Source organism: Microcaecilia unicolor, unplaced genomic scaffold, assembly GCF_901765095.1.
Source record: "Microcaecilia unicolor unplaced genomic scaffold, aMicUni1.1, whole genome shotgun sequence".
Classification (NCBI taxonomy): domain Eukaryota; kingdom Metazoa; phylum Chordata; class Amphibia; order Gymnophiona; family Siphonopidae; genus Microcaecilia; species Microcaecilia unicolor.
The window spans coordinates 205,279-232,082 of record NW_021962925.1 but is presented as its reverse complement, the minus strand read 5'-3'; the positions used below and the strand labels follow the sequence as shown (position 1 = coordinate 232,082).

Here is a 26,804-nt window from a genome sequence, read left to right as displayed (position 1 = left end):
CCTTTCCTTTTACATTTCTACCCCCCCCCCCCCCCCCCCACTGAGTCTCTCCCTACATACAAATGTAGTAGTTTGGGGAAATGATGGTGGTGAGGTCCTTCTAGTCTCACATAAAGGTACAGTAATGGGGGGGGGGGAGGTGATGGTAAAACGTTTTGCATTCTCACATATAGACAATAATCTGGGGCAGATGACTGATATCTTTTTAAATCTCACATACAGGCAGAGTAATGGCAGGGTGAGACCTCGTGGGGTCTCATATACAGGCACAATCTTCTGTGATGAGATTAGGAATGAATTCATATTTGAAGGAGTATCCTCCATCGGAGGTGGTACGGACCCGTAGAGAGCTCATGGTGCCAGGAAGGGCAGCACAACAGAGATTGAGGCCCAGCCTGTGGGTCAGGCTGGCGGTGTCTGAGCAGGTGCCGTGGCAGTAATGAAAGACAAATGAGCTAGGATGAACAATCCACTTGTCCCAGCCCAGCTCCTCAAAGGAGATGTTGAGGGAAGCCCGATGGCACTGGCTATGGTTCAGCAAATCTGAAGGCCTCTGCAACACTTTCACAGCTGCTGGTGACCAGGGCACAGATGAGCGTCGAGATCGTTCTGTACTTCTTGGGTTTGTGACAGACAGAATAAAGGGTAGCTTATCAGGCTCTGAGACACACGGACAGGCTGGGCAGCGCACCAGCAGTACAAAAAACTTCTGGGAAATATACGGAAGGAATGTCTGTGAAAAGTGAAAGCATGTCCAGTTGTCAGAAGTGTAGACTGCAGAGGGCTCCATGTTAATATGTCCATTCTTGGACAGGATCAGAACTTCTGCAGGGAATGTAGACAGGTTTTGTCCACTCGATGACGGAAGAGAACCTGTGTAGAGCCAGAACTGAGCAGATGTTACGAGGCGACTGAGTATGTGTGCTGAAGGCTGGAAGAGATAGGTGAAAAGATTCTCTGAATCGCCAACTGGCAGCTGCTTCTGAGGGTCCTCGCAGGGCACATCTACAAGAGAAGAACAGAAGGCATGAGAAAAGCCATATCTGGTCAGATCAAGATCCATCAGGCCTGGCAGCAGCTAATCCAGGCTACAAAGACGGACCCAGCAGATATCCCAGGGAAAGTGGGGCTTTCAGCATATGGGGATTTCCTCTCCAGGCTCTGCACTGACTTTTCAAACCTAGCCATGCTAACTGCCATGACCACGTCCTCTAGCAACAAATTCCACAGGTTGAATGCTTATTGAGTGAAAAAAGTACTTTACATGTTCTACCTTGCCAACCCAACTGCCCTAGTTTGTCTTCACCATATCCTTTACCAACATCTTCCACAGTTTAATTATGCATTGAATGAAAAATGACTTTACTTTTGTTTTAAATGTGCTAATTTCATGGTGCATACCCTTGTCTTGGTGTTGCTTGAAAGGTTAAACAATGGAAAGGGGATGGGAGTTGATATACCACCTTTCTGTGGTTACAATTAGACCCCGTTACATATTATATACATGTACTTATTTTGTATCTGGGGCAATGGAGGGTTCAGTGACTTGTCCAGTTACAAGCAGCTGCAGTGGGAATTGGATCTGGTTCTCAGGCCATTGCACTAACCATTAGGCTACACCTCCCCCATCCATTCCCAATTTAACAAGTTCACTCACTTCTAACCATATCTTCCCCTCTCAGTCATCTTTTCTCCAAGCTGAAGAACCCAAACCTGTTTAGCCTCTCTTCATAAGGGAGATGTTCCATCCCCTTTATTGTTTTCGTCATGCTACCATATCCTTTTTGAGATTGCATGACAAGAACTGCACAGAGTACTGAAGGTGCAAATGGACTAGGGACCTATGCAGAGGCATAATGATATTCTCAGTTTTGTTCTCCATCTTCTTTATTGATCTCTAACATTCTATTTGCTTTTTTGACCACTGCTACATACTGGCAGTAGTCATTGTATTATTCACAGTGACCCTAAGATCATTCCTTCATCATCACCTCTGAGCTAGGGCCATTGGGTACCAGCCCTCCTACAGTGTAGAGTCCAGAGAGACTACTCTTTCAAGGCATTAGTGTGGACAACCACATAGTTTCCCTGGAGGAAGGGCAAATGGGCTGCGCTGAAAAGGAAAATTATAGGAAGCACAAACATTCTCTGGCTTTGTTCCGTCTTGGTTTTCTTGGGAGAGACAACCCGTCACATTTTAGTGTATGCTCTGGTGGATCCTCCACCACTTCTATCAAACTATCAGTTGGTGTACCTCAGGGCTCTGTCTTGGGTCCTCTTCTTTTCTCTCTCTATACTTATTCTCCTGGCAGGGGAGGGAAGAGATGCTGCAGATGGACACACGGAAAGGCAGGAGGAGGGGAGAGATGCTATAACTGGACAACAGGAAAGGCAGGGGGAGGTGAATGATGCTGCAGCTGGACACAGAGCAAAATCACACTGAACAGTGTGATTCTGACCATCTGCCCCATGCACAGAGAAATAATTGGTGGGATGTGATGAGCCCAGGCCCTTTTCAGAGAAATGGACTCTGGACGGATGTTCTGGTCACTGCATCTCAAAAAAGATATAGTGGAATTAGAAAAGGTACAGAGAAGGGTGATGAAAATGATAAAGGGGATGGGACAACTTCCCTATGAGGAAAGGCTGAAGCAGCTAGGGCTCTTCAGCTTGGAGAAAAGACAGTTGAGGGGAGTTATGATAGAGGCAGTGGTGTGCTGGAGTTGGCTCGCACCGGCTTGCAAGAGCCGGTTGTTAAATTTATTGGCATCTTGCGAGCCGGTTGTTTACCGAGTGCGAGCCGGCTTGCCTCTCCTCCCCCCACCCCGCAAGCTGCAGGCTCCCCCGCTCCACAGGTCGTCCATCATCTCCTGTCTGCCCTCAGCTCCCCGATAGCTCTCATTTCCTTCCTGCCGCCGCCGCCCTGCCTTTAAATAGTGTATTCTTCCTCGAGTCGCGGCACCAGCATTGAAAGCAGCAGGCTCAGCTCAGCTCCAGCCTTCCTTCGCATGGTTCCGCCCTTGCGGAAAGAGGAAATACATCAGAACAGGGCGGAACCATGCGAAGGAAGGCTTGAGCCGAGCCTGCTGCTTTCAATGCCAGCACCGCGACTCGAGGAAAAATACAATATTTAAAGGCAGGGCGGCGGCAGGAAGGAAATGAGAGCTATCGGGGAGCTGAGGGCAGACAGGAGATGATGGACAACCAGGGGAGCGGGAATCAGGGGGAGCTGGAAGAAGGCAGGAAATGTCTGGCGTTGAGTAGGGGAGGGGCTAGAAGGTTGACATAGGCTGCTGGGGGGGGAGGCTGGAAGGAGATGGTTAACATGGGTGGATGGAGGGGAGGGCAGGGGGAGAGGAGGGTTGCTGGACATGGGTGGATGGAGGGGAGGGCAAGGGGGAGAGGAGGGTTGCTGGACATGGGTGGATGGAGGGGAGGGCAAGGGGGAGAGGAGGGTTGCTGGACATGGGTGGATGGAGGGGAGGGTAGGGGGAAGAGGAGAGTTGCTGGACATGGGTGGATGGAGGGCAGGGGGAAGAGGAGGGTTGCTGGACATGGGTGGGTGGATGGAGGGGAGGGCAGGGGGGAGAGGAGGGTTGCTGGACATGGGTGGATGGAGGGGAGGGCAGGGGAAGAGGAGGGTTGCTGGACATGGGTGGGTGGATGGAGGGGAGGGCAGGGGGAGGGGAGGGTTGCTGGACATGGGTGGGTGGATGGAGGGGAGGGCAGGGGGAGAGGAGGGTTGCTGGACATGGGTGGATGGAGGGGAGGGTATGGGAGAGGAGGGTTGCTGGACATAGATGGAGGAGAAGGAAGGGAGAGAGAAGAAATGCTGGACATGGATGGAGGGGAGAGAAGAGTGAGGAAGGAGATGAGATAAGGGAAAAGGAAGAGAGGAGAAAAACTGTACATGGATGAAGAAAATAGGCAGAAGCTGGATCCACTGGACAGTCAAGTCTGCAGAGGACCCAGCTTTTACTTACGGATGTAGGACAAGAAATGAAGAAGAAAGGTGGAAAGTAAAGAAATAAATGGAAAGGAAGCCCTGGAAACTGAGTTAAGAGGACAGATAGCAGCAGAATCGGATACTGGGCCAGCACAATCAGAAAAACAAAGTCACCAGACAACAAAGGTAGAAAAAAATCATTTTATTTTCATTATAGTGTTTGGAATATGTCCACTTTGAGAATCAGGTGCTCAACATTAAAAGTTTATATTTATTTACTTATTTATGGCATTGTATCCCACTTTAAACTTGAATTAGATTGGAACCTGGGCTAATTTAATTTTTTTTTCCTGAAGTAATGCATTGCCCCCCCCCCCCCCCGGCTCACTCCCTGGCTATAGCCAGCTCTGCAATTTTTTTTTTTGGGGGGGGGGGTGGAGGCAGAGGTGGATGAGGGGGGGGGCGCAGAGGTGGACCGGGGAGAGAGCCTGTTGTTAAACATTTACCAGCACACCACTGGATAGAGGTCTATAAAATGAGTGGAGTGGAACAGGTAGATGTGAATCGCTTGTTTACCGTTTCCAAAAATACTAGGACTAGGGGACATGCAATGAAGCTACAAAGTAATAAATTTAAAACAAAACAGAGAAAATATATTTCTTCATTCAATGTGTTTATTAAACTCTGGAATTCGTTGCCAGAGAATATAGTAAAAGCAGTTAGCTTAACGGGGTTTAAAAAAGGCTTGGATAGCTTCCTAAAAGAAAAGTCTATAAGCCATTATTAAAATGGGGGAAAATCCACTGCTTATTTCTAGGATACTAAAATATATAAATTGAGGAGAAAATCACTAAGAATACTTGCAGTTAACAACAAGGTGGAGTCTCATATCTTTTTGCACGGATATTCATATCACTCCCCTGGTGACTCTATCGACATGCATAGGTTTAATCATCGACTAAAACCACCTCCACCCTAATGTTGTAATTGCAAAACATAACTTATATTGCCACACCAAAATGTGCAAATATGCATGAACGTATACAAAAGACACTTATCTTAAGGAGCATATAAACTCCATCATTCAGACTGGCGTGTGTAGAAGCCCCGACAGTGCCTGTTTCTCTATGCTTCTTCTGGGGGAACCCACACCATTTAGCTGAATCGTGTCTCGACACAGCTACTTAGGATAAGCAGCATAAAATGTATTGCACAGTTTTGGGATCTTGCCAGGTACTTGTGACCTGGATTGGTCACTGTTGGAAAGAGGATTCTGTTCTTTATGGACCTTTGGTCTGTCCCAGTATGGCAACACTTAGTACTTACATATATAACCACATTTTGCAGTAATGTGTGCAAAATGATGGAGTAACAGGACAGCCAAATGACAAACCTCAGTTTTAATGATAATCAAACTCTGTTTAGCACTGTCTGCCTCTTCAGAGGAATCCAGGGAACCCAACTAAGCTAAAAATACTTTTATACTGCAAATATTTTATCAGTTACATGTGGTTTACAAATAAAGAGGCCAGGCATACATGTGAAAATACAGCCAAACTAATCAAACTAACCATTAAAAAACAAGAATACCTCCAAGTTTCTGGAATTTAGGGTACTTTTCTTAACAGACACACACTTCCCCAATTTCCACCAGACCTTCAGGAATCTTTTTGCAAATTTCCCCTGCCTATTCCTAGTGGAATAAAAACCAGATTACCATTACCACAGATATGATAGTCTAAATCATAACATCAGCTAAAGCCCAGAGAAAGATAAAAAGATGTAAAATTGGGGGGAGGCGGGGAAGCATGAACCCTGCACAACTGCAGAGGACCAGGGCTTAGCATATGAGAAGGATGAGTTCCCCTTCATCTTCACCAAACTTGTCCAGTTTCAAGGCAACATGGAGAAGTGGCACATTTGTAGGAAGGGGGGCAGCCCTCAACACTACTGTCCCCACAGCCTGTTTTCCAGGACCGCAAGAAAACAGCAGAAAAGACCAGGAGAACCGGCTGAAAACGTTGTGTGCATATCAAGACACATGTGAGACAGGGACAGCACCAAAGCTTTCACCCTTCTCCAACCAGGACTTTCTCACCAGACAGGACTTAACAAAGATCTGGGTTTTCTAGCTCATTATAAACCATGAAATCCTACTACTTTGTCACCCTCTTATCACCATGCATATCTCCTTGTCCCTCATCCACCCGGCTCTCCCTATCCCTCACCTAACCCACCCTCATCCTGTTAGACTTCTGTGAAGAAGAGAAGTGGTCTGAGGGTGACAGCCTTATATTGAGACTGTCACTGTGAGAAAAGAAGGGGTCAGTGGGTGCCAGCCTTATAACGAGGGGGTCACTGTGAGAGAAGTGGTGAGAGGGTGCCAGCCTTATAACGAGGGGGTCACTGTGAGAGAAGTGGTGAGAGGGTGCCAGCCTTATAACGAGAGGGTCACTGTGAGAGAAGTGGTCAGAGGGTGACAGTCTTATAATGAGGGGCTCACTGAGAGAGGAGGGGAGGTTGAAGAGCCTACAGTCTTATAATGAGGGGGCCACTGAGTGAGGAAGAGAAGGGTGATCGGTAACAGCCATATAATGGGGAGGTCACTGAGATATGAGGGGAGGGGTGGAGGGTAATGGCCATAGTATGAGATTATGTCAGATAGAGGACTGGTAGTGTGAGAGGGTAAGAGCTGACAGAAAGAGGAGAATTAGTATGAGGGTGACAGCTGTATAATGAGGTTCTGACAGAGGGGAGAGTTAGTGTGAGAGGGTAACAGCTGTATAATGAGGTTTTTACAGAGGGCAGGGTTAGTGTGAGAGGGTGATATCTGTATAATGAGATTGTGACAGGTTATCGTGAGAGGGTGACAGCTGTAAAATGAGGTTTTGACAGAGGGGAGGGTTAGTGTGAGAGGGTGACAGCTGTATAATGAGGTTTTGACAGAGGGGAGAGTTAGTGTGAGGGTGACAGCTGTAAAATGAGGTTTTTACAGAGGGCAGGGTTAGTGTGAGAGGGTGACATCTGTATAATGAGGTTGTGACAGGTTATCGTGAGAGGGTGACAGCTGTAAAATGAGGTTTTGACAGAGGGGAGAGTTAGTGTGAGGGTGACAGCTGTAAAATGAGGTTTTTACAGAGGGGAGGGTTAGTGTGAGAGGCTGACAGCTGTAAAATGAGGTTTTGATAGAGGGGAGGGTTAGTGTGAGAGGGTGACAGCTGTATAATGAGGTTGTGACAGAGGGGAGGGTGAGTGTGAGAGGGTGACAGCTGTATGATGAGGATTTTACAGAGGGGAGGGTTAGTGTGAGAGGGTGACAGCTGTAAAATGAGGTTTTGACAAAGGGGAGGGTTAGTGTGAGAGGGTGACAGTTGTATAATGAGGTTTTGACAAAGGGGATGGTTATCGTGAGAGGGTGAGCTGTATAATGAGGTTTTGACAGAGAGGAGGGTTAGTGTAAGAGGGTGACATCTGTATAATGAGGTTGTGACAGGTTATCGTGAGAGGGTGACAGCTGTAAAATGAGGTTTTGATAGAGGGGAGGGTTAGTGTGAGAGGCTGACAGCTGAAAAATGAGGTTTTGACAGAGGGGAGGGTGAGTGTGAGAGGGTGACAGCTGTATGATGAGGATTTTACAGAGGGGAGGGTTAGTGTGAGAGGGTGACAGCTATAAAATGAGGTTTTGACAGAGGGGAGGGTTAGTGTTAGATGGTGACAGCTGTATAATGAGGTTTCTACAAAGGGGAGGGTTAGTGTGAGGGTGACAGCTGTAAAATGAGTTTTGACAGAGGGAAGGGTTAGTGTGAGAGGGTGACAGCTGTACAATGAAGTTTTTACAGAGGGAAGAGTTAGTGTGAGAGGGTGACAGCTGTATAATGAGGTTTTTACAGAGGGAAGAGTTAGTGTGAGAGGGTGACAGCTATATAATGAGGTCTTGACAGAGAGGAGGGTTAGTGTAAGAGGGTGACATCTGTATAATGAGGTTGTGATAGGTTATCGTGAGAGGGTGACAGCTGTAAAAAGAGGTTTTTACAGAGGGGGGGGGGGGTTAGAGGGTGACAGCTGTAAAATGAGGTTTTGATAGAGGGGAGGGTTAGTGTGAGATGGTGACCGCTGTAAAATGAGGTTTTGACAGAGGGGAGGGTTAGTGTGAGGGTGACAGCTGTAAAATGAGGTTTTGACAGAGGGGAGGGTTAGTGTGAGAGGCTGACAGCTGTAAAATGAGGTTTTGACAGAGGGGAGGGTGAGTGTGAGAGGGTGACAGCTGTATGATGAGGATTTTACAGAGGGGAGGGTTAGTGTGAGAGGGTGACAGCTATAAAATGAGGTTTTGACAGAGGGGAGGGTTAGTGTGAGAGGGTGACAGCTGTACAATGAGGTTTTTACAAAGGGGAGGGTTAGTGTGAGGGTGACAGCTGTAAAATGAGTTTTGACAGAGGGAAGGGTTAGTGTGAGAGGGTGACAGCTGTACAATGAGGTTTTTACAGAGAGGAGGGTTATCGTCAGAGAGTGACAGCTGTATAATGAGGTTTTTAAAAAGGGGAGGGTTAGTGTGAGGGTGACAGCTGAAAAATGAGTTTTGACAGAGGGAAGGGTTAGTGTGAGTGGGTGACAGCTGTACAATGAGGTTTTTACAGAGAGGAGGGTTAGTGTGAGAGGCTGACAGCTGTAAAATGAGGTTTTGACAGAAGGGAGGGTTAGTGTGAGAGGGTGAGCTGTAAAATGAGGTTTTGACAGAAGGGAGGGTTAGTGTGAGAGGGTGACAGCTGTATAATGAGGTTTTGACAGAAGGGAGGGTTAGTGTGAGAGGGTGACAGCTGTATAATGAGGTTTTGACAGAAGGGAGGGCTAGTGTGAGAGGATGAGCTGTATAATGAGGTTTTTACAGAGAGGAGGGTTAGTGTGAGAGGGTGACAGCTGTATAATGAGGTTTTTACAGAGGGGAGGGTTAGTGTGAGAGCGTGACAGGTGTATAATGAGGATTTTACAGAGAGGAGGGTTATCGTTAGAGAGTGACAGCTGTAAAATGAGGTTGTGACAGCAAAGCTGGTGCCATAGTAGTGGGTTCTCTAGTCATGTCTTCAGTCTTACACCCTCTCCCTGAGGCACTTTTGAGGCCACTAGTCTGTGCCCTCTACTCTCCGCCCCTCCCCCCCCAGGAGCCTAGTGGTTAGAGTGCTGAAATGATAACCAGGAGAGCCCAGTTGAAATTGTACCACTGCTCCTTGTTACCTTGGGCAACTCATTTAATTCTGCATTGCCTGTGGTAGAAAATTATGAGTCTTTCATGGACAGGGCAATACCTAATGTAAGTCACCTTGAGCTATAGCGGAACAAAGTGTGAACAGAATCCTAATCAATAAAATGATTGAGTTTGGCAGTCAGGGCCTTTTGCTTTGCTTTGACTGCATATGCTCTTTGCCTCTCCCAAGAAGTTTCTGCCCTAGGCAACCACCTAGGCTTGCCCTTCCCAGGAGACGGAGAGGTTGAGCGGTGACGCAGTGACTGTCATATAGTGCCTGATAATCTCCTGAATAGACCTCCAGCCCCTGTCCCCTGTTGTGTCCCTGCCTCTCTCACCTGTGGAAGGGAAAAGGATAACCTGGGTGCTGTCCTCGTGCATCCTGGTGTCTTGGTCCCAAGTCTGACGCCTGAGCATCCTGGTTCCTTGCACTCCTCTCCTGTGTGTGTCCCTCTGCTCCCGATCAGTGACGTTCCTCACACCAGGGACTGGTCCCAGGAAGTCCAGCATCTTGTGCTGGATCATTGCTAGGATATGCTTGCGCTCAGCTTCAGTGGTCTCACAGTTCAGGACCCACCTTGGAGGCCCCAGGATACAAGCCAGAAGCAGGACAAAGTGCAGCAATGCCATTGTGATCTGCAGGCAAGTTGCTCTTGTGCTCAGCTCTTCAGCTGTGCTTCTGGGCATGTAGAGCTTGGTTGTTTTTATCAGCGCAGGGCTGGTGTGGCATTGAAATGATATTGAATAATCTGTCCCCACTTGGGAAAAACGTAGACAGCTCTGGAATGTGGTGTCTGCCTGCAGGGATACAGCCAGACTGGAGCAAAGCAGAAATACTCGGACAGTAAATGGGTTCCTAGAACCCATCTACTCACTATCACATGGAGCAGCAACCAGCCACCATGCACCGTTCCTCAAGAGCTGTGTTAAGCCCTGGACTGGCACCAGGGCCCGTGCTTTCACACAGCAGTGGTGCACAGCCCTGAGCTTCCACATGGGAACTGTACCCAGCCCTCTAGAATCACACAGGACCAGTGTACAAACCTGTAGAGTTACACACAAAGCTCTGTTCAGCTTCACCTATAACAATGGCACCCAGCCTGGCACTGTCACATTAACAGAACCTAGCCCAGCAGTGTGGAAGTGCAGGAGTGTTCAGTCCAGCTCAGCCTCCCGTGTCACACACAGAAGTGGGGCCCACCCATGCACTGGCATAAGAAAGCTTCATCCAGCCTCAACTGCCATATGACAGCTTTACCCAGCTCTGCATTTTCATATGGGAGCTGCACCGGGACCTGGAGTGGCACATGGGAGCTGTGCCCAGCCCTCTACAGCCACATGGGAAGAGAGCTGCAGTTAATGGACATTATTATATCAGAGCTGTGTCCAGCCCTGGATCTGCTATACCTAGTTCTGCACTTTCACATGGGAGCTCTACCCAACCCTGCAGCCACTACTGCAATGTCTCATGGGAGCTGAACCCAGCCCTGCAACCAATTCTGTGGTATCGCCTGGGAGTTGTACACAGCCTCTGCTGCCACTTCTGTAGTATCACAAGGGAGCTGCTCCCAGTCCTTCAGCCAGTCCTGCGGTATCACAAGGGAGCTGTACCCAGCTTTGCAGCCACTCCCACAATGTCACATGTGAGCTGTACCCAGCTTTGCGGCCACTCTTGTGGTATCACATGGGAGCTGTGCCCAACCCTGCAGCCACTCCCACAGCATCTCATGGGAGCTGTACCCAGCCCTGCAGCCACTCCTGTGGTATCACAAGGGAGCTGTACCCAGCCCTGCAGCCACTCCTTCAGTATAACAGGGGAGCTCTACTGAGCCCTGCAGCCACTCCTGCAGTATCACATGGGAGCTCTACTGAGCCCTGCAGCCACTCCTGCAGTACTCTACCCTTCCCTGTCACATGGGAGCTGCACTCATCCCTGTGCCATCACATTGGAGCTACACTCATCCAGTAATATCATGGAGGATTTGTACCATGAAATGGGCGCTGCTCCCATCCCTCTACCATTATGTGGGAGCTGTACCCATCCCTACTTCATCATATGGGAGTTGCACCCGTCTCTGCTTCATCACATGCAAGCTGCATTCATCCCTGCACCATGATGTAGGAGCTGCATCCATCCCTGCACCATGAGATGTGAGCTGCACTCATCCCTGTACCATCATGTGGAAGCTGCGCCCATCCTTGCATCATCACATGGGAGCTTCACCCTTCCCTAAACCATGATGTGGGAACTGTACTCAACCATGCAGCCACTCCTGCAGTATCATATGGGAGCTGTATTCAGCCCTGCAGCCAGTCCTGCAGTATCACATGGGTGCTGTACCCTTCCCTGCACCATGATGTGGGAGCTGCTCCCATCCCTGCACCAGCACGTGCGAATTGCGCCCTTCCTTGCACCACGACATGGAAGTTGCACTCTTCCCTGCATCATCACGTGGGAACTGCACCATAACATGGGAGCTGCACCCATCCTTGTACTATCATGTGGGAGCTGCACCCTTCCCTCACCATGACACGGGACCTGCATCCATCCCTGCACCATGATGTGGAAGCTGCACCCATCCTTGCATCATCACATGGGAGCTTCACCCTTCCCTAAACCATGGTGTGGGAACTGTACTCAACCATGCAGCCAGTCCTGCAGTATCACATGGGTTCTGTACCCTTCCCTGCACCATGATGTGGGAGCTGCTCCCATCCCTGCACCAGCACGTGTGAACTGCGCCCTTCCTTGCACCACGACATGGAAGTTGCACTCTTCCCTGCATCATCACGTGGGAACTGCACCATGACATGGGAGCTGCTCCCATCCCAGCACCATCATGTAGTACATGTACCATGATGTGGGAGCTGCAGCCTTCCCTGCACCATGACATGGGAGTTGCACTCATCCCTACATTATCACATAGGAGCTGCACTCATCCCTGTACCATCATGTGGGAGCTGCAGTCAGCCCTGCATTGTCACATGGCAGCTGCACCATGACACGGGACCTGCATCCATCCCTGCACCATGATGTGGGAGCTGCACCCATCCCGGTACCATCATGCACTTGGGTTACAAGAATCCAAGGGAATGGTACAGTATGGGGGGTGAAGTGCTTCTGTGTACGAAGGAAGAGAGGGACTTGGGAGTGGTTGTGTCTGATGACCTTAAAGCTTCCAAACAGGTAGAAAAAGCGACGGTCAAAGCCAGAAGGATGCTTGGGTGCATAAAGAGAGGGATGACCAGCAGGAGAAAAGAGGTGAGAGTGCCCCATTTAGAGTACTGTGTGCAGTTCGGGAGACCGAACCTACGGAAAGATGGAGTTGGTCCAGAGGGCGGCTACAAAATTGATAAGCTTATGAACCTCAACATGTATATGCTGGGAGAGAGGAGATATGATAGAGACGTTTAAATATCTCAGGAGCATTAATGTACAGGAAGAGAGCCTTTTTCTAATGAAGGAAATCTCTGGAACGAGGGGGCATACAATGAAGTTAAGAGGGAATAGGCTTTGGAGGAATCTAAGAAAGTATTATTTCAAGGAAAGGGTGGTGGAAGGATGGAATGGCCTCCTGGTGGAAGTTGTGGAGTCAAGGACTGTGTCAGAATTTAAGAAAGTGTGGGATAAGTATGTGGTGTCTGTTAGGAAAAGGAAGAGTTAGTGGTTACGGAGGAAGAGCAGACTGGATGGGCCATTTGGCCTTTACCTGCCGTCATGTTTCTATGCTTCTATCGTGGGAGCTGCACCCATCCCTGCATCATCGCATGGGAGCTGTACCCTTCCCTGCACCATGATTTGGGACATGCTTCTATCCAGGGCTGCCAAGAGACTGGGCCGGTCCCGGGCCAAGGCCGCCCCCGGGGCCCCGCTGCCACTCTCCCCTCCACCCCCCCTGAAGTTGCTGCCGCTTCCCCCTCCACCCCCCCCCGAGGTCACCACCACCGCTCCCACCCCACTCGAGGTCGCCGCCACCGCTCCCCCTCCCCCCTCCGTCCGCCCCCCTCCGTCCCCCACCGGGCCGGGCCCCCTGCATTGAAATCACAGCGCCTCTCACCTCCATGTGAAAATGCTGCAGGCAGCAGATCACCTCCCTTTGGCCCTCCTTCCCTCCTTGTGGGAAGCCCTTGCGGAAGTTACGTCAGGTGAGGGCGGGACACAGGGAGGGAAGGAAGCCCGAAGGGAGGCGATCTGCTGCCTGCAGCGCTTTCACACGGAGGTGAGAAGCGCTGTGATTTCAATGCAGGGGGCCCAGCCCGGTGGCAGACGGTCGACGATAGAGGACGGGTGGGATTGCGGCGTCGGGCCCCCCCTGGAGGCCCAGGCCCGGGGAATTTTGTCCCCCCTGCCCTCCCTCTTGGCAGCCATGCATCTATCCCTGTAACATTACATGGAAGTTGCAATCAAGCACAAAATAGTTTTCTGCCCTTCCCTGTCACATGGGGGCTGCCCCCTTCCCTGTACCTTCACCCAACGTATAATTAAACTCTGGAATTCGTTGCCGGAGAAAGTGGTGAAGGCGGTTAGCTTAGCAGAGTTTAAAAAGGGGTTGGACGGTTTCCTAAAGGACAAGTCCATAAACCGCTACTAAATGGACTTGGGAAACATCCACAATTCCAGGAATAACATGTATAGAATGTTTGTACGTTTGGGAAGCTCGCCAGGTGCCCTTGGCCTGGATTGGCTGCTGTCGTGGACAGGATGCTGGGCTCGATAGACCCTTGGTCTTTTCCCAGTATGGCATTACTTATGTACTTATATACATTGGAGCTAAACCCATCTCTGTACCATCATGTGGGAGCTGCACCCTTCCCTGCACCATGACGGAGCTGCACCATGACATGGAAGCTGCACTCATCTACCATCATGTTGGAGCTATATCCATGCTCAGGAGCAGCCTGTGCTCTGCTTCATATGGGAGCTGTATCCAGCCCTGCACTTTCACATGGGAGCTGTGCCCAGCCTTGAAGCAATGAGCAGAATTCAGCCTTGGGATGTGGAGGGAAGATATTTATCCTTGGATTCTGTACAATCTTAACAATTGTTTTGTATCAGGGAGACACTTGGCAGTTGCCCATCTTTACTGAAATACAAGGAGCTATCAGCAGCAGAGTACTGGGGAAAGGGACGGCACGTTGGACACACAGAAATCCTTGACAGTGTTCTTTCACACTTAGAGTGCTGAGTGAACAAAGTTTATGTCAGCTATATGTGGACTTTTACTGGAGGATTTTTATATGCATTTTAGCAGGTGGTGTTAGGTCAGTGGAGGTAACAATATGCATAACATTTCCATGAAAAGCACAATAAAAGGTTCACATGGGGACTTTTGATAGGAAAACAATCAAATTGAAAGTTCCCATGAGGGAAGAGTTAGGGATGACCATCATAATATTCATAGCTGGGTGGCTGGTGGACATGTGGATCAGTTGATAACTTGCCTTCCTGGGGTGAAGGTGGTGGACCTCACATGTCTGAGGAAAGGGGGAGTAGGAGGAGTAGGCTCGACAGCCCTGAGAAGACAGCTGTTTTAGTAGATCTGTGAACCAATGACATAGGCAAGAAATTTAGGCTTTTAGGTATGTAACCCTGGCCTCACCCAATTTACAGGCACCAGCTGGGACCAGAATTTAAGATGTCGAGCAAATTCCCAGTAGTTCAAAGTTTTCTGGGCACTCTTTATTTAATTCACACACAAAATAAGCAGCAGTCTCCATATTTCAACGTCAACTTGCTTTACTAACAGTAACTTAAAAAAAACCAAACAGTTCATAAACTTGGTCTGTACATATCAGGGCTCTTCATATGGTCAGCACAGCATCAAACAATCTCCAAATGATATCAGGGCATTCAAAATCACAGTTCACTTCTATCTTAAATCTCCTCTATTTGCAAACCAGAACAAAATACTTGGTAATCTCCCCATAGACGTCTTACAGTTTCACAGTCATCTCCACATGATTATCTCAGTTCTCTCTCTCCCATCCTGGAATATGAGTCATTCATATAGAGGTCAAGCTTGACTTTACAGCGCTGCGTAAGTCTGGTAGCGCTTTAGAAATGTTGAGTAGTAGTAGTCAATAAAAGCCCTACAGAAATGAGGCAACTCCAGCTCCCACTTCTTCTACCTGGGGTGTCTTTTTTTCCCCAAGTACTCCTACTGGAACCCTAATCGGGAACACTGCACAGGTACCTGCTGCCCTGTGGCAGAGGCTTCAATCATCACCCATCCTCCTGCCTTAGTTCCCAGGACTTCCTCCTCGATACTCAGCGTCTCAGCGGGGGTGGGTTACCAAAGACCAGAATTTTCTCCATACAATGCCTTTTTTTTAAACTTCTTGGCCCTGGCCCCATGGGCTGGCTCTGGCCCTTCCCAAAACCACTCACCAGGCTGGCAATCCCTGCCCTCGATTCAGTGACTACCCTGAAAATCCTTCCTCCTTCTATTCCAAGCAGAGTATTTTCAGGGGGAGTCGCATTCCCAGAAATGTTCCCTGTTCTTTGCACAGGACTCAAGAGCACACAGAGCTCCAGAATCTCAATGTGTGTGTGAACCCTCTCCCTGTGGGTGGATTTTTTTTTTGTTACATTTGTACCCCACGCTTTCCCACTCATGGCAGGCTCAATGCGGCTTACATGGGGCAATGGAGGGTTAAGTGACTTGCCCAGAGTCACAATGAGCTGCCTGTGCCTGAAGTGGGAATGGAACTCAGTTCCTCACTTCCCCAGGACCAAAGTCCACCACCCTAACCACTAGGCCACTCCTCCACTGTTGCTACTATTTGACATTCTACATGGAATGTTGCTACTGGAATAGCAACATTCCATGTAGAATCTCCAATACATAAGTACATAAGTACATAAGTAGTGCCATACTGGGAAAGACCAAGGTCCATCTAGCCCAGCATCCTGTCACCGACAGTGGCCAATCCAGGTCAAGGGCACCTGGCACGCTCCCTAAACGTAAAAACATTCCAGACAAGTTATACCTAAAAATGCGGAATTTTTCCAAGTCCATTTAATAGCGGTCTATGGACTTGTCCTTTAGGAATCTATCTAACCCCTTTTTAAACCCCGTCAAGCTAACCGCCCGTACCACGTTCTCCGGCAACGAATTCCAGAGTCCAACTACACGTTGGGTGAAGAAAAATTTTCTCCGATTCGTTTTAAATTTACCACACTGTAGCTTCAACTCATGCCCTCTAGTCCTAGTATTTTTGGACAGCGTGAACAGTCGCTTCACATCCACCCGATCCATTCCACTCATTATTTTATACACTTCTATCATATCTCCCCTCAGCCGTCTCTTCTCCAAGCTGAAAAGCCCTAGCCTTCTCAGCCTCTCTTCATAGGAAAGTCGTCCCATCCCCACTATCATTTTCGTCGCCCTTCGCTGTACCTTTTCCAATTCTACTATATCTTTTTTGAGATACGGAGACCAGTACTGAACACAATACTCCAGGTGCGGTCGCACCATGGAGCGATACAACGGCATTATAACATCCGCACACCTGGACTCCATACCCTTCCTAATAACACCCAACATTCTATTCGCTTTCCTAGCCGCAGCAGCACACTGAGCAGAAGGTTTCAGCGTATCATCGACGACGACACCCAGATCCCTTTCTTGATCCGTAACTCCTAACGTGGAACCTTGCAAGACGTAGCTATAATTCGGGTTCCTCTTACCCACATGCATCACTTTGCACTTGTCAACATTGAACTTCATCTGCCACTTGCACGCCCATTCTCCCAGTCTCGCAAGGTCCTCCTGTAATCGTTCACATTCCTCCTGCGACTTGACGACCCTGAATAATTTTGTGTCATCGGCGAATTTAATTACCTCACTAGTTATTCCCATCTCTAGGTCATTTATAAATACATTAAAAAGCAACGGACCCAGCACAGACCCCTGCGGGACCCCACTAACTACCCTCCTCCACTGAGAATACTGGCCACGCAATCCTACTCTCTGCTTCCTATCTTTCAACCAGTTCTTAATCCATAATAGTACCCTACCTCCGATTCCATGACTCTGCAATTTCTTCAGGAGTCTTTCGTGCGGCACTTTGTCAAACGCCTTCTGAAAATCCAGATATACAATATCAACCGGCTCCCCATTGTCCACATGTTTGCTTACCCCCTCAAAAAAATGCATTAGATTGGTGAGGCAAGACTTCCCTTCACTAAATCCGTGCTGACTTTGTCTCATCAGTCCATGTTTTTGTATATGCTCTGCAATTTTATTCTTAATAATAGCCTCCACCATCTTGCCCGGCACCGACGTCAGACTCACCGGTCTATAATTTCCCGGATCTCCTCTGGAACCCTTCTTAAAAATCGGAGTAACATTGGCTACCCTCCAGTCTTCCGGTATTACACTCGATTTTAGGGACAGATTGCATATTTCTAACAGTAGCTCCGCAAGTTCATTTTTTAGTTCTATTAATACTCTGGGATGAATACCATCAGGTCCCGGTGATTTACTACTCTTCAGCTTGCTGAACTGACCCATTACATCCTCCAAGGTTACAGAGAATTTGTTTAGTTTCTCCGACTCCCCCGCTTCAAATATTCTTTCCGGCACCGGTGTCCCCCCCAAATCCTCCTCGGTGAAGACCGAAGCAAAGAATTCATTTAATTTCTCCGCTACGGCTTTGTCCTCCTTGATCGCCCCTTTAACACCATTTTCGTCCAGCGGCCCAACCGACTCTTTGGCCGGTTTCCTGCTTTTAATGTATCTAAAAAAAAATAGATACTATTGGAGATTCTACATGGAATGTTGCTACTATTGGAGATAGTATCTATTTTATTTTGGTTACATTTGTACCCTGCGCTTTCCCACTCATGGCAGGCTCAATGCGGCTTACATGGGGCAATGGAGGGTTAAGTGACTTGCCCAGAGTCACAATGAGCTGCCTGTGCCTGAAGTGGGAATCCAACTCAGTTCCTCAGGACCAAAGTCCACCACCCTAACCACTAGGCCACTCCTCCACTGTTGCTACTATTTGACATTCTACATGGAATGTTGCTAGTGGAATAGCAACATTCCATGTAGAATCTCCAATAGTAGCAACATTCCATGTAGAATCTCCAATAGTATCTATTTTATTTTGGTTACATTTGTACCCCGCGCTTTCCCACTCATGGCAGGCTCAATGCGGCTTACATGGGGCAATGGAGGGTTAAGTGACTTGCCCAGAGTCACAAGGAGCTGCCTGTGCCTGAAGTGGGAATCCAACTCAGTTCCTCACTTCCCCAGGACCAAAGTCCACCACCCTAACCACTAGGCCACTCCTCCACTTATTGAGAATAAGGAGAAAGAAGAAATCCTGGTAAAGTGGTTTTAACACACAAATAAGTTGGTTCTTTCTGAGTTCATAACTGTCATTTTGCTTGCCTTAGTAGAGCTGCACAGGAATGTGACTGAACATCCTTACATTTGCAGGAGGGAAATGGGTCCCACAGCTCTGCCTGCAAGCAAAATGAAGACAGATAGAGACAGACTGGTAGAATGCTTTTATGAATATAGGATTCACGAGAGTGGAGGAACAGCAGAATCCCACGAAACAGAACAACAAAGAGGAAGGAAGTGGGAAAACAGAGAAAGGGCAACCAAATTTGGATAAACTCTTTTTATTGATGGTAGCTTACAGACTTGACATGGCATCATGTTTTGGCCAAATGTGCCTGCCTCAGGAGTCTAGTGGAAGAGAGTGTTCTATGTACCTTGGATATTGAAACTTCACCACCGAGGACTTAGAAGTGCTGGTCTTTAAAAGACCTTACCCTGATATTTAGCGTTGTTTAACCAGTTAGAATGACTGCTGACCGGTTAAATAGCGCTTAACTGGCTATCCACCAATATTCAGCAGGGGATAACTGGTTATCCCCTGCTGAATGTCCCCCGGTTAGCGGCTAACAGATAAATGGTTATATTGGCCGATATAACCGGCTATCTGCTGATTTTTAAACCAGGTTTCGTGGCCATATTTGGCAACTTGAAAAGGTAAGTACATAAGGTTTGCCATACTAGTGTGGGTCTCTCAGCTACCCTATGGGTCTGAGTGAAAATGAGAGTGGGGGTTTGGCTTTCTGGAAGCCAGCTAGGGGAAAAGGTCTGGGTCTGAGAGGAGGAGGTCAGAGCTGAAGCTCTGGGGCCAGCTAGGAGACAGGCTGTGGTCCCCAGCCTGCTGAATGAACACTGGTCAGGTTTTTTTTTTTCTCTAGCCCTGGGAGTTGGGAATTCTAAGCCTGGATTGCTGGTAGCTGCACACTGACTAGGGAAGAGCCAGAGGTGGGCTTTCTAAATTAAAAGCTGTTTTCATCCGGTTCATATGGTACGTGCAAGCAGCATAGACTTCAGTATAGGGTGGACACCCCAAAAGAATGACTTACCATCCACCCACCTTTCTTCCCTCAAAGTTGGGGACCTCGTCCTCTTCCCCCAGCCTTCCACTGGAGCAGACCGGCACCTCCTCTCTTTTCCCTTTCTCCTCCTCCTCCACTCCCCCCCCCCCCCCCCCCCCCGGCAGTTCTGCATCTTTCCAGTTTGTCACGAACAGTGTCAGTGATCACCGGCCAACCCCAGAAGTCTTGTCTCTGTCGTATCCCACCTATGCTGATTCTATTTCCTTTTCCCGCGTAGGTGAGATGTGGTAGAGACGAGGCTTCCGGGGTTTGCCAATGCTCACTGACACTATTTGGGATTAATTAGAAGGTTGCAGGACCATTGGGGGGAGGAGAAGAAAGGAAAACAAGAGGAGGTACCAGTCTACAATGGTGGGGTGATGGGGGAAAATGGAAAGATGCAGCAAGAAAGGGAGAGAGAGATCTGGCCACATGGCAGGGAGGGAGAGAAATGCTGGACTGAAGGAGAAGAGGCTTGAGCCACAGAGGGAGAGAGAGAAAGATAGATGCTAGGATTGGGGTGGGGGTATGAGCAGAGGGAAAAGAGAGAGACTGGATGGAGTGGGGAAGAATGGGAGAGATCTGTACTCAAATTAGGAGAGAGGTTCAGATAGCTGCTGGACTGCAGGAAAGGGAGCAGGGGAGAAATGCTGACCCTGGGGTTGGGATGTAGGAAAAAGGGAAGAGAGAAGGAGAAGCTGAACTCAAAGAGGGACAGGGGGTCAGAGAGTAATGCTGGACACAGGAAGAGGGTTGGGGACAAAGAGGGCAGGTCCTGAACATAGGGGAGGAATGGGGACAGGGATATAGATAGGGTATACTAGCCAGGACAGATAGGGACACAGAGGGAATGATAGTGGACATGGAAAGAGAAGAAATGTTAAATGGGCCAGAAACCTGGAAAGAGCAGAAGATGGATGGGACATAGGGGTGGAGGAACACAGCAGAAAATGACTGGGACTTGGTGACTGAGTGTGAGAGTTGCAGAGCAGGGAATTATGGACAGAAGAGATGGAGAAAGACCTGGCAATTAGTAGTTATGAGTGGAGGTGTGCTGATGGTTTGGGAGAATGAGTGAGGGTGTGAAATGGGGAACAGGGGGAAGAGAAAGGGAATGAAGTGTAGGAAAAAGCTGAAATATAATGTGAGTGACCTGGAAGACTGGAGAGAGAATGAAAGGAATTGAAAAGAGAACAGAACTACTTGGGAGAGGGGCATATGAGGAAAGGGAGTCTCTGAAGGGATTAAATGAGGGTGGAAATGGGGTTAGAAATATGGTGGAGAGGCAATAGGAGATGGGGTAGCAGGTAATAGATAGAAGAAAGTCCTGGAAGGAAGGAGAGACAGGGGTGGATCTGGGGCTGGTGAAAGGACGAGGTAGTGGAGGTTAGGTGAGGGTTCACAGGGACTAATCCACTGTCATTCCCTCTGCATCCCTATCTGTCATGAGGGAGGGGATATAGGGGAAGGAGAGAGACAGAAGGGGCAATGGGAGTACTGGAGAGGGGATGAGAGGTAGTAGATGAGAAAAGACGGTAGGCAGATGAAAGGTGAAAAGAAGGAGACTAAGTAGAGGGTGAGAGAAAGCGAGAAAGAGGGTAAAATCAAATGGGCGGATATAAATGTAGAGAAGAGAATTCGGGAAAAAAACCATAAAAAGCAAAATCAGTGCCAGACAGATGTAGAGAAGGAAAGGTATTAATCTGCAAACAAACCTTTTCAGGAGATGGGAAGGTGGTAGAAATAAATGATACGAATTGAGGTTGAAAGAGGGCCGACTCAGGAATAACGTCAGCCCTCCCATAGGAGGTGGTAGAGATGAAACTGTAACGGAATTCAAAAATGCGTGGGACAAAAACAAAGGAATCCTGTTTAGAAGGAATCGATCCAAAGAAGCTTAAGGAAGATTAGGTAGGAAAATCAGTGCTGGCCTGATTTCTACAGGCTGTACCCTGATCGAGGCTGAATAGACTTGGATGGGCTGGAGCGGAGCTTTTCAGGGGCTCTGTCAACAACTTCAGAGAGAACCGTATACCACTACCTAGAAAAATGCCAGAGTAGGGAGTAGTGTGATCAGCAGATTTCTTCCAAAAAAACAGCAAGACAAGGAAAACAATCTTTATTCTTCAGAACCCGATACAGCACTGTGTTTCAGCAAAAAGCCTATGTCAGGTCTGATGATCATTGAATCCAGGAAAGGAATCTGTTCATGTTCATTTTGAATCTAAGATTTGCATCTCTCTGGTTCAACCATTCGAAGAATTTTTCTAATGTGGAAGCTTCTCCTTTCCATATGATAAATATATCATCTGTACATAAGAATGTGGTCTTTAAATGGATGATCAATCAAGTGGCATTAAGGGCTGGATGCATCAAAATCCCGGTAAAGCACTGATCGCTATTTCCACCTTGGTAAAAATTACCGAGTTGGAAATAGCGAGGGATGCTCAAGAGAAACAGCATGCAAATGAGCTGCTCACAAAAACAGGGAGCAGCTAGGCAGAAGGGAAGCCAATTGGTTACCCGAGCATGTGCAGAACAGCCAATCGCTAGGCGTGGCTGCTCCGCACATGCTATTAATGTCTTTCATACATGCATTAGCTCCGTGTACGAAAGCAGTGTGTAGCTTTTTTTGTTTTCAAACTTTTTTTTTTCACTGCCAGACCCTCGGCAGCAGTAGAGAGCGAGGCAAAGGAAGAGTGAAGGGCTGCCTGCACGCATGCTTGGCGAGTGGGGGTGGGTGGGCTCTAGAAAAGGCGCAGCTCTCCTCAGCTAACTATTTCAGCGGTAATGGAAAGGAAACAGCAGCACCGGCAGCTACTGACCACCTGTAAGAATTTCATGGTCCTTGCTGTGCATCACTCGGAATACACATTTACATAGTAACATAGTAGATGACGACAGAAAAAAAGACCTGCACGGTCCATCCAGTCTGCCCAACAAGACAACTCATGTGTGCTACTTTTTGTGTATACCCTACTTTGATTTGTACCTGTGTTCTTCAGGGCACAGACCATATAAGTCTGCCCAGCACTATCCCTGCCTCCCACCACCGGCTCAGGCACAGACCATATAAGTCTGCCCAGCACTATCCCCGCCTCCCAACCTCCAGCCCCAGTAATTAGCTCATTATAATAACTTGCATACAATTTTCATTAGCTGCTACCATGAAAGGAAAAGAGCTCGTATGTCTTGCTGAACTCCGTGCTTGCTAAACCGGCTAGAACCACGTTGCTGGCTCATTAAGTTTTGTGTATCTGGGTGTGAATTTCTATCCAGCTCTTTTTTTGGAGAAGAGTTTCTTTTTGCTACTGTTTTGTGAATGCTGGTGAAGCTGTTGAATAAAAGGCCTGTTATGTACCCTGTGCAGCCTTGAAGGCCTGAACGAATAATTTGCTTTCCGTGGGAAGGTGAGCACTGTTCATTTATCTGCTAACTGTCTCCTGTCCCCAGAACTGCAGTGCTAAAATGTCGGCTAACTGCCTTGCTGTGTTTATAGAAGGTAAAGTGCACTGATTTCCCTGAAATTCTTTGGGTCCTTCCTGTTCAACAAATTGAGTGTGACAATATGCAAATGCTACAAGCCTAAAAAATAAGACGGGAGCATTAGAGTATATAGCACAAAATGAAGAGGTAGATATAACAGGCATCTCAGAGACTTGGTGGAAAAAGGACAATCAATGGCACACTGTGTTGACAAGGTACAAATCATATCGTAATGATAGAGTGGATCAAATTAAAGGGGGAAATTGAGTCAAACAAAATAAATATTCTACATACTACTACTACTTATCATTTCGATAGCGCTACTAGACATATGAAGCACTGTACATTAAACATGTAAGAGACAGTCCCTTCTCAATAGAACTTACAATCTAATCAAGACAGACAAACAGGACAAATAAGGGATAATGTAATTACTTAAAGTGGAATTACAAATAGACATGGGAACTGAACAAGTGAAACAGATAGCAGTGTGGAATCCTTGCGGATAGAAATTCCATGTGTGAAAGGAAAGAGTATACTAGTAAGGCTGTACTACCATCCGCTAGGACAGAACAAACACACAGTTGAAGAAATGTTTACAGAAATTAGGAAAGCTGGAAAGTTGGGCAACATTATAATAATGGGTGATTTCAGTTACCGAATCACAATGTAGAAGAAGCTCAGACCAAATAGTAACACACTCAAAGCTCATACAGGGACTGGCTTAGTAGACAATAAGGCTCCCAGTTACTCAGCTTCTTTCTTCAATGAAACAAACTACTGTGTTTGTTAATCAGGGAAAGGACCTCAGATACTGGCAGAGCAAAAGTTCAAATTCAGCAAACTTGCTCTGTGACACCAGTTCCAATATCAGTCATCGGTCCAGAAAACCCCTCAAAAAGTATTTTAAAATTTTTTCAAAGCAAGTAGTAATGCACTTATGTTTAGTGAAAAACACCCAACGGGTCCCGTCAATCTGGGCTTCTTCAGGGATCATTCAAAGTTGAATATCATGACACCACTGTGGTAATCAATGTCATCTCACAACATACTCTAATTCCTGCAGATGAAACAAAACTATTCAAATTTGTCAAAACGCATGCAGACTGTGAAAAATTGCAGGAAGACCTAAGGAAACTGGAAGACTGGGCATCCAAATGGCAGAAGAAATTTCATGAGGAGAAATGCAAGGTGATGCACATTGGGAAGAATAATCCTAATCATAGCTACCTGATACTAGGGTCAACCTTAATAGTCAGCACCCGAGAAAAAGATCTAGGTATTATTGTAGACAGTACACTGAAATATTTTCACCAGTGTGCGGTGGTGGCCAAAAAAGCAAACAGGATGCTAGAAATGATAGAAAAGGGATGGCAAATAAGACAAGAATATTATAATGTCTGTCTTTATATTGCTCCATGGTGTGACCTCACTTGAGTATTGGGTTCAATTCTGATTACCATGGGCTCATTTTCGAAAGAGAAGGATGTCCATCTTTCGACATAAATCAGAAGATGGACATCCTTCTCCCAGGGATGTCCAAATCGGTATAATCGAAACCCGATTTAGGACGTCTCCAACTGCACTCCGTCGCAAGGATGACCAAAGTTCAAGGGGGCGAGTCGGAGGCGGGACTTGGGCGTGCCTAACACTTGGACGTCTTTGACCCATAATCGAAAAAAACAAGGACATCCCTGATGAACACTTGGACGTTTACACCCGGACCTGTTTTTCTTATGGCAAAGGCACAAAAAGGTGTCCGAAAGGACCAGATGACCATCGGAGAGAATCGGGATGACCTCCCGTTACTCCCCCAGTGATCACTAACCCCTTCCCACCCTCAAAAAACATCTTTAAAAATATGTTATGCCAGCCTCTATGCCAGCCTCAGGTGTCATAATCAGGTCCATGACAGCGCATGCAGGTCCCTGGAGCAGTTTTAGTGGGTACTGCAGTGCACTTCAGACAGGCGGACCCAGGCCCATACCCCCCCCCCTACATGTTACAGTTGTGGAGGGACCAGCGAGCTCTCCAAAACCCACCACAAACCCACTGTACCCATATATAGGTGCCCCCCTTCACCCATAAGGGCTATGGTAGTGGTGTACAGTTGTGGGTAGTGGGTTTTGGGGAGCTCAGCACACAAGGTAAGGGAGCTATGTTCCTGGGAGCATTTTATGAAGTCCACTGCAGTGCCCCCTTGGGTGCCCGGTTGCTGTCCTGGCATGTCGGGGGGACCAGTGCACTACAAATGCTGGCTTCTCCCATGACCAAATGGCTTGCATTTGGCCATTTTTGACATGGACGTCTTTGGTTTTGAAAATCGCCGAAAGTCAGAAATGTCCATGTCTAGGGATGACCAAATCTAGGGACATCCAAATTTAAGGATTTGGACGTCTCTGATGGTATTTTCGAAACGAAAGATGGACGTCCATCTTGTTTTGAAAATACGGGTTTCCCCGCCCCTGGATTTTGCCGTTTTGCAAGGATGTCCAAATCGCAACTTGGACGTCCCTTTCGAAAATGCCCCTCCATATCTCAAAAAAGATATAGTGGAATTAGAAAAGGTTCAAAGAAAAGCAACCAGAGTGATAAAGAGGATGGAACTCCTCTCATATGAGAAAAGGCTAAAGAGGTTAGGGCTCTTCAGTCTGGAAAAGAGACAGCTGAGGGGGATATGATTGAGGTCTATAAAATCCTGAGTGATATAGAATGGGTAAAAGTAAATCGATTTTTCACTCATTAAAAAAGTACAAAGACCGGGGACACTCAATGAAATTGTATGTAAATACTTTTAAAACAAATAGGAGGAAATATTTTTTTACTCAAAGAATAATTAAGCTTTGATACTGGTTGTTGGAGGATGTGATAATAGCTGAGCTCTTAGCATATCTGGGTTTTAAAAAGGTATGGACAAGTTCCTGTAGGAAAAGTCCATAGTCTGTTATTGACACTGCTTGCCCTGGGATTGGTACCATGGAATCTTGCTACTAATTGGGTTTCCGACAGGGACAATGTTGCTACTGTTTAAGATTCTTCATGCAATCTTGCTATCCTTTGGGATTCCGGAATCTTACTCTTTGCGGTTCTAGAATCTTGCTACTCTTTGGGTTTCTGTCAGGGACAATGTTGCTACTCTTTAAGATTCTTCATGGAATCTTGCTATCCTTTGGGATTCTAGAATCTTACTCTTTGCGGTTCTAGAATCTTGCTACTCTTTGGGTTTCTGCCAGGTACTTGTGACCTGGCTTGGCCACTGTTGGAAGCAGGATACTGGGCTAGATGGACCATTGGTCTGACCCAGTATGGCTATTCTTATGTACTGGTACCGACTCTGTATCACTCCAACAGAATACCCAGATCTAGGCCCTGCAGTTTTCCCTCTGTTACTTTTGGGGAAATGAGGTCTTGGGAAAAGCCATGAACAAAGATCCTGGTGGGGGTGGGGGTGGGATGGAAGGCAGGGAAAGAGTGAATGTGACTTCAGGGGGTTATAAAAGACGTAGATGGGGGTGGGTAGTAGGGGCCCATAAATATATGTTTGCCTGGTGCCCAGTAGTGCCCTAATGGTGATTCAGGGGAGGAGAAGAGAGGACCAGGGGTGGACTGAGAGTGATCTGGGTCATGGGCCCCCTAACCACCTATCAAAAGTTAATAATTTAGATGGAAGCTAGGGGCGAGTGGGCCCTCGGGTCAGTCCAGCCGTGGAGAGGACTCTG

General features: G+C 47.6%; 1 protein-coding gene across 1 annotated transcript; it reads right to left on the bottom strand.

Annotated features, from left to right (window-relative positions):
- Positions 1-241: 241 nt before the first annotated feature.
- On the bottom strand, positions 242-9,844 carry LOC115458674 (inhibin alpha chain-like). The gene is made up of 2 exons (XM_030188504.1): positions 9,527-9,844; positions 242-1,005 (listed from the first exon to the last, which is right to left on the bottom strand). The coding sequence occupies exons 1-2, from the start codon at positions 9,816-9,818 to the stop codon at positions 257-259; spliced, it is 1,041 nt and encodes a 346-aa protein (XP_030044364.1). The 5' UTR covers positions 9,819-9,844; the 3' UTR covers positions 242-256.
- Between the last annotated feature and the right edge of the window lie 16,960 nt (positions 9,845-26,804).